At 44.5% G+C, this 13,154-nt stretch overlaps 1 protein-coding gene across 1 annotated transcript in view; it reads left to right on the forward strand.

Moving 5' to 3' along the window:
• The window catches only part of COL19A1 (collagen type XIX alpha 1 chain), a 280,859-nt gene that overhangs the window by 134,246 nt on the left and 133,459 nt on the right, over positions 1 to 13,154 (forward strand). The window contains exon 16 of the mRNA XM_044291116.1: positions 2,190 to 2,234. Within this exon, the coding sequence (XP_044147051.1) occupies positions 2,190 to 2,234 (45 nt within the window). The remainder of the gene's footprint in view (positions 1 to 2,189; positions 2,235 to 13,154) is intronic.

The following is a 13,154-nucleotide window of genomic DNA, read 5'->3' on the forward strand; positions in this document are numbered from 1 at the left end:
AGTATAAGCCCTGCAATACCATAAGCCTTTCCATTAAGCCACAACATCCTTTTCAGCCTTAGTACAAATTATTGTACTTCTGTTTCTACTGTACTGTAAGTTTACCTTCTTCAGCCCTACCCCTACCCATACATCACAGTGGCTGAGGGCTTGTATGGAGCAGGATGCTATAGTGAGCCCACTTCATACGCAGCGAGTGCTGACTGTATAATACAGCAGGCACCCAGCCACAATAACGGGGTTCGGCGATAATGCCAAAACCGGTCATTTAACCCCTCAGATGCTGTGTTCAGCAGAAATTGTGGCATGTGTGAGGTTAGGCAAAGGGATGCAGCTCCCTGAGGCACAGCTCAGCAGGAAGCACATCAGAATACCATTCACCCTAATAGATCTCTAACAATTTTTTTATATATATATATATATATATATATATATATATTATTATTATTATTATATTGCATATAACAGGCATTGCCATGTTCAAAAATGTCTCAACTAATAAAATATAAAATTATTTTTCCTGCACAGTGTACACCATAACAAAAAAAATACAAACACTCAATTTGCCATTTTCTGGTCACCTTATATCCCCCAAAAATGTAATAACAGTGATCAGAAAGTTGCATGCACCCTAAAAATGACACTAATGAAAACTACAGTTCCTCCGGAAAAACAAGCTCTCATACAGCTGTATGGACAGAAATATAAAAAAAATTATGGCTGTCAGAAAATGGCAATGCAAAGAAAATGTGGATTTTTTTCAGAGATTTTTATTTTTGAAAAAATAGTAAAAAAAATATAAACAATTATTATATCACTCTAATCGCAGAATAAGGACGTCATGTATCTTTACAAAAACCTTGTTGAATTTTTTATTTATTTAACCCCACAAATATTTTTTTCCCCATTTTCTAATACAAGACATGGTACATTAAATGTTTCCGTTAAAAAAAATAAGCCCTCATATGGCTTTATGAACAGAAAATTTAAAAAATGATTGCTATTGGAACGTGGAGGAGAAAAACAAAAAAGCAAAATTGAAATTGGGCCTGGTACTTAAAAGGGTTTTAAAGGGATTCAGCTGAACATAACTATATTAGTGCCATCTCACTGCCTGCCGCTGTTATTAAGAAAAACAAACTTTTATAATATGCTAGTTAGCCTCTAGGAGCAGGGGGGGTGTTGCCCCTGCTCCTAAAGGCTCCCTTCTCCTACCTCTGGCCACGCCCTGCAACACTAGATTACCAGGGCCAGGAAGTGTTGGTCTCCTACCTCTGGCCCTGTCTGCAGTGCAAATCTTGTGCCTGCACCGTCCTGTTAAGTATATGGCTCAGGCGCAGTGAGTGAAGGGCGCAAGATTTACACTGCAGACAGGGCCGGAGGTGGGAGACCAATGCTTCCTGGCCCTGTCAATCTAGTGTAGCAGGGCGTGGCCAGAGGTGGGACAACGGAGCCTCTAGGAGCAGGGACAACACCCCCCCCCTGCTCCTAGAGGCTAATTAGCATATTACAAAAGTTTGTTTTTCTCAATAAAGGCTTCAGGCAGTGAGATAGTACTAATATAGTTATGTTCAGCTGACATTAGCAAATCGCTAATGTCAGCCTCCTAATACCCATTTTTCAGGTTCGGGAAATGTTTTTTTACAGTACAAATTAATTTATGAAGTTATTATCCGAAGTCTCCCGAGACTTCGTGAAGCAATAACTTCGGCTCATCGGAGCCAATACATTGTACGAAGCTCCTGTTCCATACAGTATTGGAATGAAGTTTTATGCAAATCGACTTTGAATGTTTCATCCAAAGTCGATTCGCTCATCCCTAGTCATCAGTATTTGATCAATGGCGATCCAGAGGATAGGTCATCAGTAATAAAGTCTCAGAAAACCTCTTTAAGGGGCAAGTTTCGGTTATGTTTGCAATGTATGACTATGTCTAGGCCGATCTGTATATGTTAGTTACAATTAAAACTAAATACATTTTGATTCATTTCTAAAGAGACATTTTCAAAGATTCAAATTTCAATTTAATGTTTCTGTGCGCACATCCTTACATTAAAATCTGAGATAATCTATTGATTCCATCTACCTATCTACCTCCCTATCAATATGTCTCTATTCATGTTTATTTATAGCACACTGAATTAACTGTTTTGAATACAGTGTTAAATCTCACTTTTTAATTTTTCCAGGGAGCTGCCTCTGCTGCTGTCACGTCTGCACAACCTGGTCCACCGGTTTGTATTTGACCTGAAAGTCAGTTACAGTTTTCAATCTATAATGTGGGAAATTCAACTGAATTTCATACATCACAATGAAATATCTATTATTAGTTTATAGGTAATGACATAACATGGCATGCTCTATTAGCTAGTCACTGCACCAAGACACTATTCATATGTATGTCATTCATTCTGGCATTCAGGGGAACCCAGGTTTCTTTCTAGTAGCACATAATAGATATAGTGGAACTCCCAAACTTTCACCAATATTATGTTGCCTATACTATCTAGTTTTGATTTTCACACACATTCTAGATGTCAACTTTCCACTTACATCTGATTGTATTATTATGGTTAAGCGACCCCCCCCCCCCCCCCATTCACTGTTCTTTCAGTTTACCATTAGCTCTATGAGTGCCATCATCTTATATATCTCACTATCTTCCCCATTTATCTACTACTTCATGGTAAATAATACATTCTTTCAGGGGTGTACATAGAAATCACAGGGCCCCATAGCAAGAATCTAAATTGAGCCCCCATGCCACACTTATAGCACATCTCAATACTTATTCCTGACCTCTCCATTTGCTCCATGAACTGTGCTTGCTGATGTGTGTTATGTTTTATGCCATCAGGGCCGGGCTGGAATAAAAAAACAGCACTGGCACACAAAAGAGCTATAACAGATGCCGTGTGTACAGGCATATAGTATATAAAGCAGTGTATTGACATGTGAGGTACGAGGTATAAATTACATCTTCTACCTCACATATCAGTCCACTGCTGTATATATTATATATCAGTTCCCACTGCATCTTTTAAACCTCATACCTGACATATCAGTCCACTGCTGTATATAATATATATCTGTACTCACTGCATCTATTATACCTCGTACCTTACATATCAGTATATTGCTGTATATACTATCTATATACGCACACACACTGCATATAAATTAAATACATACAATAAATGCAGTAGTGGGTATAGATATATAGTGTATACAAGAGTGTACAAGGTGTGATTCATGCCTCTAACCTCACAGATCAAGACATTGCTGTATATACTATAAACTATCTGTACATATTGCATCTATAATACTGTGTAGTATATGCAGTGAGTGTGTGTAAAGGGGGAATATTAATTACCAATATTTATGCAAATATCAATAATTAATATTCATAAACAGGAGGAGCCGTCTACCGATGACTCCGCCTATTTATACCTTTATATTAAAGAATAATACTTTCACTTTACCTTACGCTAATCACTAAGCTAGCTGCAAGCGCCTAACTGAGCTAACTACCGCTAATAACAACACGTTACACAGTAGGTATAATACAAATAATACAAGATATTCATTATTAACCTACAGTACATAATGCACACAATACAGTACCATAAATACAGCACTAAATACACTACAGGGAGTGCAGAATTATTAGGCAAGTTGTATTTTTGAGAATTAATTTTATTATTGAACAACAACCATGTTCTCAATGAACCCAAAAAACTCATTAATATCAAAGCTGAATATTTATGGAAGTAGTTTTTAGTTTGTGTTTAGTTTTAGCTATTTTAGGGGGATATCTGTGTGTGCAGGTGACTATTACTGTGCATAATTATTAGGCAACTTAACAAAAAACAAATATATACCCATTTCAATTATTTATTTTTACCAGTGAAACCAATATAACATCTTAACATTCACAAATATACATTTCTGACATTCAAAAACAAAACAAAAACAAATCAGTGACCAATATAGCCACCTTTCTTTGCAAGGACACTCAAAAGCCTGCCATCCATGGATTCTGTCAGTGTTTTGATCTGTTCACCATCAACATTGCGTGCAGCAGCAACCACAGCCTCCCAGACACTGTTCAGAGAGGTGTACTGTTTTCCCTCCTTGTAAATCTCACATTTGATGATGGACCACAGGTTCTCAATGGGGTTCAGATCAGGTGAACAAGGAGGCCATGTCATTAGTTTTTCTTCTTTTATACCCTTTCTTGCCAGCCATGCTGTGGAGTACTTGGACGCGTGTGATGGAGCATTGTCCTGCATGAAAATCATGTTTTTCTTGAAGGATGCAGACTTCTTCCTGTACCACTGCTTGAAGAAGGTGTCTTCCAGAAACTGGCAGTAGGACTGGGAGTTGAGCTTGACTCCATCCTCAACCCGAAAAGGCCCCACAAGCTCATCTTTGATGATACCAGCCCAAACCAGTACTCCACCTCCACCTTGCTGGCGTCTGAGTCGGACTGGAGCTCTCTGCCCTTTACCAATCCAGCCACGGGCCCATCCATCTGGCCCATCAAGAATCACTCTCAATTCATCAGTCCATAAAACCTTAGAAAAATCAGTCTTGAGATATTTCTTGGCCCAGTCTTGACATTTCAGCTTGTGTGTCTTGTTCAGTGGTGGTCGTCTTTCAGCCTTTCTTACCTTGGCCATGTCTCTGAGTATTGCACACCTTGTGCTTTTGGGCACTCCAGTGATGTTGCAGCTCTGAAATATGGCCAAACTGGTGGCAAGTGGCATCTTGGCAGCTGCACGCTTGACTTTTCTCAGTTCATGGGCAGTTATTTTGCGCCTTGGTTTTTCCACACGCTTCTTGCGACCCTGTTGACTATTTTGAATGAAACGCCTGATTGTTCGATGATCACGCTTCAGAAGCTTTGCAATTTTAAGAGTGCTGCATCCCTCTGCAAGATATCCCACTATTTTTGACTTTTCTGAGCCTGTCAAGTCCTTCTTTTGACCCATTTTGCCAAAGGAAAGGAAGTTGCCTAATAATTATGCACACCTGATATAGGGTGTTGATGTCATTAGACCACACCCCTTCTCATTACAGAGATGCACATCACCTAATATGCTTAATTGGTAGTAGGCTTTCGAGCCTATACAGCTTGGAGTAAGACAACATGCATAAAGAGGATGATGTGGTCAAAATACTCATTTGCCTAATAATTCTGCACTCCCTGTATTCAATCCCAAGTTCCACCCACAAACTAACTATACAATTACACTAATACACTTACATTCACACAAATATCAGCAACCCACCCGCCTATTTACTTACTGTCCCTACGGGAGAACAAGGGGTTGAACACACAATTGTGGCACTGCAGGGGTTAATACATGCAGGTAAAAGAACACAGGGTATGGTGCAGCAGTGAAGGGGTTACTTCTGAGTTCAGCAGCCAGGGTTAAGGGATGGTAGGTGGTGGCAATGAACCCAGGGACAGGGCAGCTGGCAGTGAAGGGGTTAATGGTCAGATACCAGGGGTACAGGGCAATGCAAAGGATCAGGGGAAGGAGGCAGGGATACTTAGCCAATCCATGACTCGGTCAGCGATGATCACTGTCTGCTCCCTCTCTCTCACTCTTCTCTTGGGCTGCCGGGGGTCCGATATGGTTGGGTAAGTGCAGGGCTGTGTGCTGCCTGCGCTTCTCTTCAGGGGCAAGTCGGGATCGCTCTTCAGAGCACCGCTTGCTATCTCCTAGCTGTGGCAACTGCAGGGGGGAGCGGGTTCTCTTCAGAGCGCCTGCAGCACTCTCCTTCTTCTGGGGGGTGTGGGGATCTTGTCTCTCCTAGCGCAGCGAAGCCCGTCACATGGCTGCCTGCGCTCTCTTCTATGGAGGTTGGGATCCCGAACTCTAGCGCAGCCACTCAGGGGTGGGGGTGTCTCTTCTGAGCACCGGCTGCGCTCTTCTCATCTTCAGAGCGCAGCACAGTGCTCTGCTTCAGGGAGGCAGGTAGCGTTTCCGACCACTCGAGCGCAGTGCCGCTGGGGTATTTAACCACCTACCGTCACACTAACGCCGATTAATACAGGGGAGGGGGGGGCTGCACTGGCCACCAATGAATTTAATACAGGGAAGGGAGGGAGGTGGGCCGCACTGGCCACCAATGAATTTAATACAGGGAAGGGGGGGGGAGGGGGGTCCGCACTGGTCACTAATGAATTTAATACTGGGGAGAGAGGGAGGGGGGCCGCACTGGCCACCAAGGAATTTAAAACTGGGGAGGGAGGGGGGTCTGCCCCCTGCTGCCTGGCAGCGCTCTGAGGGGTTAATTGTGCGGATCACAGCCCCCTGTAAAAGATTGGATGCTGCCAGGCAGCAGGGGGCAGTCATGTACACAGTTCTTAGTATATTCTAACTTGAAGCGTCCCCATCACTATGGGAACGCCTCTGTGTTGGAATATACTGTCGGATCCGTCTGTGCTAAAGTAGCCTACGGACACGGATCACGGATGCGGATGGCAATCTTGTGTGCCTCCATGTTTTTTCACTGACCCATTGACTTGAATGGGTCCGTGAACCGTTGTCTGTCAAAAAAATAGGACAGGTCCTATTTTTTGACGGACAGGAAACACGGACGCGGATGACAAATGGTGCATTTTCCGAGTTTTCAACGGACCCATTGAAAATGGAACAACGGACACGGATGCACACAACGGTCGTGTGCATGAGGTCTAAGGAGAATAGCAGAAACTCCTAATGCTGGCCATACATGTGATGATTGCGGAGACCCTCAAATGCCAGGGCAGTACAAACACCCCACAAATGACCCCATTTTGGAAAGAAGACACCCCAAGGTATTCGCTGAGGGGCATATTGAGTCCATGAAAGATTTAACTTTTTGTCACAAGTTAGCGGAAAGGGAGACTTTGTGAGAAAAAAAAAAAAAATTCTGCTAACTAAAAAAAAATCTTCTATGAACTCGCCGTACCCCTTACGGAATACCTTCGGGTGTATTCTTTCCAAAATGGGGTCACATGTGGGGTATTTATGCTGCCCTGGCATTTTAGGGGCCCTAAAGCGTGAGAAGAAGTCTGGAACCCAAATGCCTAAAAATGCCCTCCTAAAATGTACTCATTGTCGCCTTTGTGCATCTTGGCTTCAAAAAAGTGTCACTCATGTGGTATCACCATACTCAGGAGAAGTAGGGCAATGTGTTTTGGGGTGTATTTTCACATATACCCATGCTGGGTGAGAGAAATATCTCTGTAAATTGACAACTTTGTATAAAAAAATTGAAAAAGTTGTCATTTACAGAGATATTTCTCTCACCCAGCATGGGTATATGTAAAAATACACCCCAAAACACATTGCCCTACTTCTTCTGAGTACGGCGATACCACATGTGTGACACTTTTTTGCAGCCTAGGTGCGTAAAGGGGCTGAAAGTCCAACGAGTACCTTTAGGCTTTACAGGGTTGCTCACAATTTAGCCCCGCCCAAAATGCCAGAACAGTAAACACACCCCGCAAATGACCCCATTTCGGAAAGTAGACACCCCAAGGTATTCACTAAGGGGCATAGTGAGTCCGTGGGAGATCTTTTTTTTTCCAGAAGTTAGCAGAAATGGAAACTTTATTATTATTAATTTTTCCTCAGAAAGTGTCATTTTCCGCTAACTTGTGAAAAAAAATTAAATCATACATGAACTCACCATGCCCCTCCGCAAATACTTTGGGGTGTCTTCTTTCTAGAATGGAGTCATTTGGGGGGTATTTATACTATCCTGGCATTCTAGCACCTCAAGAAACATGACAGGTGCTCAGAAAGTCAGAGCTGCTTCAAAATGCAGATATTCACATTTTTGTACCATAGTTTGTAAAAGCTATAACTTTTGCGCAAACCAATAAATATACACTTATTGGATTTTTTTTTATTAAAGACATGTAGCACAATAAATTCTGACACAAACTTGTATAGAAATGTAATTATAGTTGAACAATTTTACCAGAAAAAGTTAAAAATACACTTTTTTTGAGAAAATTGCGGTCTATTTTGATTATTATCAGAAAAATGAAAAATCTCGGCAGCAAATACCACCAAAAGAAAGCTGTATTTGTGAGAAGAAAAGGAGGTAAAATTCATTTGGGTGCCAAGTTGCATGACTGAGCAATAAACCGTTAAAGTTGTGAAGTGCCGATTTGTACAAAAGGGCCTGGTCACTAGGGGGGTATAAACCTTTGGTCCTTAAGTGGTTAAACCCCGCGGCGCTCGCTCCCGTTTTCCCACCCTGTGTGCTGGTGCGGTAATATGACATCACAGCACCAGCCCGCGCTCCCAGACGGGGGGATCCTTTGATCCTCCCGCCTGTGGAGATATCGCACATCTCTGACGCTGTAATTACAGCGCTGGAGGTGAGCGGCACACAAGGGCATGGGAACTCTTTGTTCCCATGTCCTTGTTAGGCATACCAGTGCCGGAGATGGTGACAAAGGGCAGAGGATCTTTATTGATCGTCTGTCCTTTGAAGTGGCCGAGACTGGACATAATTGTCCAGTTGTCGGCCTCTCCTCAGCTGGGGGGGGGGGGAGGGGGCACCATACTTGGGGGTCATTCTTCGGCCAGCATTTTAACTTTATATATATATATATATATATATATCCATAGATGCTTGGGGCACATCTATAAATATATATATATATATATATATATATATATATATACCTACATAGATATACATATATCCACAAAACTGGAGGTATGAATGGGCAGAAATAAGCCCACCCACACATATATATTATATACATAGAGATGTATGCTGACAAGGGGTCATACATACATCTTTATGCATACACATACTTGGGCCCATACTGGCCATACAAGGCCAATATATATGTATTTGTGCTCGGAATTTAATATGAGCTGGATAGTGCCAGAGAAATAAGTTGGTTGTGGTGTGCCGAAACCAACGTCCGAGTGGGCCTGTAAATAAAAGAGGGCCCACCAAGGAGGATTGTATGCGCCAAGGGTGCTGGTGGGTGGGGACACTTGGACTGGACGGCAGAGGTGAGTAGGGGCTGGGCGTTTAAGTAGGGGACTAACTCCTCCCACAAATACAGGCCTAATGGCCTTATTACTTGTGCTCGGAATTTAATATGAGCTGGATAGTGCCAGAGAAATAAGTTGGTTGTGGTGTGCCGAAACCAACGTCCGAGTGGGCCTGTAAATAAAAGAGGGCAAAGAGAAGTTCAAAAAAACCACACTTTATTGCATTTCTTTACATGACTAAATTCCTGAAGGCTAGGCGAAGTTCTCTTTCTGGTTGTGGAATGTACGCATTGTATATGGAGGACTTCCAGCGACCCAGTCTCTTTATGATGTGGACCGGGGTGTTAGTGCTAGAGGCTGATGAAGCGGCTCCTATGCGAAAGGAATGTCCGGAGAATGAAGTTGGGTTGTGACCCAATTTCCCCAGTAGGATTCTAACGTGTGTGGTGAACTTTGCTGTAGTGAGAGGGCGCCCTTGCAGTTGTAAGAGTGGAGAGTCTGATAAGTGCGTGCTATTCGTTGACCGTAAGAGGTCTAGTGTCTTAACTGGGCACCAAGCATTATCTGTTGGAAAGAGAGGAATGACAGTGGGGTGTGAGGACTGATTAGTTTTGGTAGATGGGATTGAGAGAATGTAATGGTCATCTGTTTTAGTGAGTTGTGAGGTTTTAAGGCTGTGGGTGGTATCTCCTTGACAGACAACAGTAAATTCCCTAGGTCTTAAGAACCCATAAAAAGCCAAATAGATAGCTGATTTGATCACTAGGTTAGTGTTAGGATCAAAAGGGGATTCGTCGAGGAGGTTGCTAAGTGCTCTAAAGATAGGGCCATCTATAGGTAGTCTGGTGATGATAGGTGGAACCGATACTTTAAGAGATCCCCTTTAAGATTTTCTTGATGGGGTATGATGACAGAAAGGGGGTATTGTTAGGGAAATTAGTTAGGCTGTGGTGCTGTACCCCCGTGAGGTATAATTTAATTGTGTTGTGGGAGAGTTTTAAGTGTAAGTGGCAAAAAGAGGCGAAAGCCACCATGGTTTGGGTCGAGAAATCACCTTGTAATCCGAATTCGGCTGTGAATTTGTTGAAAATGGTAAGTGCCCTATTGTAGGTGATAGTAGTGTTTGGTGATAGTGCCTGGTGCGTGAGAGTCCTAGCGTGGTGCATGAGTGCGTTCAATCCAAGATTAGCTCGTGAAAATTCGGTGTTCTGGATGGTTGATGGTGGGCTGACGGGAGTGTCTGGAAAAACACCTGAAATTGAGATCGAGACAGAGCGTCAGCAGCCGTGTTGTGAATGCCCGGGATGTGAATGCAAATTAAGTGAAACTGGACGGTTGCTGCCAACCAGGTCAGCTTGCGAATCAGCCGCATGATGGTGAGAGAGGAAGAGCGACCTTTGTTAATGATGTCGCAAGCTGACGAGTTGTCGGAATAACATTTTACTGCCTTGCCGGACCAGAGGTGACCCCAAGTGTATGCGGCCGCCACTATAGGGTAAATCTCAAACAGAGCTGAAGTTTCTCTAAACCCCGGCAAGGCATCCGTCTCTGCTGGCCAGTGACCCCTAAACCAGTGATTGCCAAATATGGCTGCAAAGCCCGTGTTGGCTGCAGCATCAGTGTAGATGCAGGGAGAGGAATCGGAGAGAGGGGGAATGAACATGGAGATGCCGTCCCATTGGGTCAAAAACCTCCCCCACATGAGTAGGTCAGCTTTGGCGTGTTGGTCCAACATGATAGGGCAGGCGTCTGGAACCCCGTGAAGTAGACAGAGGAGCCTGGACACAAAGGATCTACCCTGCGGAACGATGCGCATCGCGAAATTCAGGGACCCCAATAAGGACTGAAGTTCTTTCCTGGTGCAAGCATCCTTCTGCAGGAACATATCTATATCCCCTCTTAGGCGGACCAGTTTCTCAGGGGGAAGGCTGGCGCGGAAGGTACCAGAGTCCAGCTCTATCCCCAAGAAAGTGAGTTTGGTGGTGGGGCCAATGGTTTTAGCGGGGGACAAGGGTACCCCGAGGGTGGCGAAGAGAGCAGAGGTGCTGAGGATATCTGTGGGTGTGCGTGTGCTCGGTTCTATGATGAGGAAGTCATCCAAGTAGTGAATGATGGCATGACATCTAATAATGTTCAGGAGCAACCAGCAAAGAGTTTCGGCGAAAATATCAAACAGTTTTGGGCTGCTTCTGGACCCGAAGGTGAGACGCGTTGAAAAGTAGTATCTGTTTCGCCATTTAACACCGTGCAAGTGCCAAAGTGATGGGTGCATGGGCAGTAATTTAAATGCGTTGGTAATGTCTGTTTTACTAAGCCAAGCGTTGCTACCAGATGAAATTATGGTTTGTATTGCGTCGTCTATTTTTGCGTATTGTAGTGAGAATTCGTCTGCGGGAATGAGTGCGTTGATGCTAGGGACACAAGAGGAGTGCGGTGCTGATAAATCAATAATCATACGTTTTTTATTGGAATATCTGTGTACAGCTATGCCAATAGGGTTAGTGCGCCAGGAGGAGAATGGTGAGGAGATGAAGGGGCCGATCATGAAACCTTGAGTTACTTCTGTGGAGAGGAGAACGTCCGTGGCCTCCGGGTCTAGGCAGGCTGATAGGAGATTGGGGCATTCCAGTATCCCTGGGGGAATGGCCACGAGACCCGTGAGAAAGCCCTGGGTAAAACCTGTTATCAAATACTCCACCAGATGTTTACTCGGATGACTTTTTAAATAAAAAGCCAGGTTGTCGATATTAATGTCGGTTAGTCATTTGTTGGGGGACAACCTGGCCGGGCACATGGTCTTGGTGTGTGCCCTGAAACAGATGGAGCAGATGTGCAACAACCTACAAGCGCTGAAGCTGCAGGAACCTGCGTTGAAGTTGTTGCACACCTGCGCCTTCCCTAAAAAGGAGATGGGCCTCCCTAGTTTATCCCGCTGTCCGCCTTCCTGTTTGAGGTGAGGAGTGGAAGAGGATTGAGGGGTGGTGGTAGATGGGTCGGCCATGGAAGGGCACAAATCGGCCAGGTGGGTAGAGGAATTGCAAATGGAGCAGGACGGGGGCCTCAGACCAGCGAAATGGCGACAGAAGAGTTCTGTGTCCATTTGACACCAGTTGATTCTGACATTGAACTGCTTCAAATGTGTCGCCGCTTTCGCTGATATCGATTTATGGTAATCATAAAAAGATGAGCCCCCGTACTTGACGCCCAAATCCACAACTTTATGGAGATAGAGGTCCAGTTCCTCTCTCCTGTGGGGATACACGGAGCAGATGATATCACGGTATATTCCGAAGGCCAACACGAAATTAGGAATTGACAATTTCTTGTTGAGCCTTGGGTCTCTGGTTTTAAGGACCACCGAGATATCGCCAAAATTGTAAGCCCTGTTTTCCAGTACGTCCTGGGAGGCGATGAGTAAAGACACCAGACACACGTCCTTCCCATCAAGGATCTCCTTCCTAATGGAGTCTGGGACAGAGTGAGCTGGTGACACGAAAGGTGACGTGACAGGAGCAGGGGCTGGAGGGGGAAGCGCGGGGGCGGGTGCTGGTGCTGTGGGTACCGCCGGGACAAGGGCTGAAGGATCAGGAAGGTTACCTGGGGAGGCTATAGCACTTTCCACCTTGCTTAACCTGCTGTTTAAGGTCTGTAGGTTGGCCAGGATTGCCGCGAGGGTGTCCTGGGTGGCAATGCCGGCGCCGGAAGGTTGCCATTGAGAGCTACTGCCTGGCCTAGGCTCAGGGGCTTGGTTAGTTAATAGTCTGTATAATTCCGCCTTTCTAGCCGTAGCAGGAAAGGGGATGCCCCTGAGTCTAAGTTCGGCTGTGATTTTGGGTATGGTCCATGCTCTCAACGACGTGGGGGTGGAAAGGGCGAGAGATACTCCAGGGGAAACTGGTCTGACGGGAGTGGATATCATGTCCTCATCAGGTACCTCAATCATGGGAGACGCGTCTTGCGACATTCTAGAAAATGGATTAATGAGTTGGGTAGGGCTGTCTGAGAAAAATAAAATAAATTCAAGGGGTTGGGGGGGGGGGGTTGCTCCTGTGAACTGGACTGTAAGGCTAATGCCGAAGCGAAAATTTTTAACTTAGACTGGTGACGGATGAGGCCCTGCTAATGCCAAGC

This window comes from Bufo gargarizans, chromosome 4 (assembly GCF_014858855.1).
Source record: "Bufo gargarizans isolate SCDJY-AF-19 chromosome 4, ASM1485885v1, whole genome shotgun sequence".
Classification (NCBI taxonomy): Eukaryota; Metazoa; Chordata; class Amphibia; order Anura; family Bufonidae; genus Bufo; species Bufo gargarizans.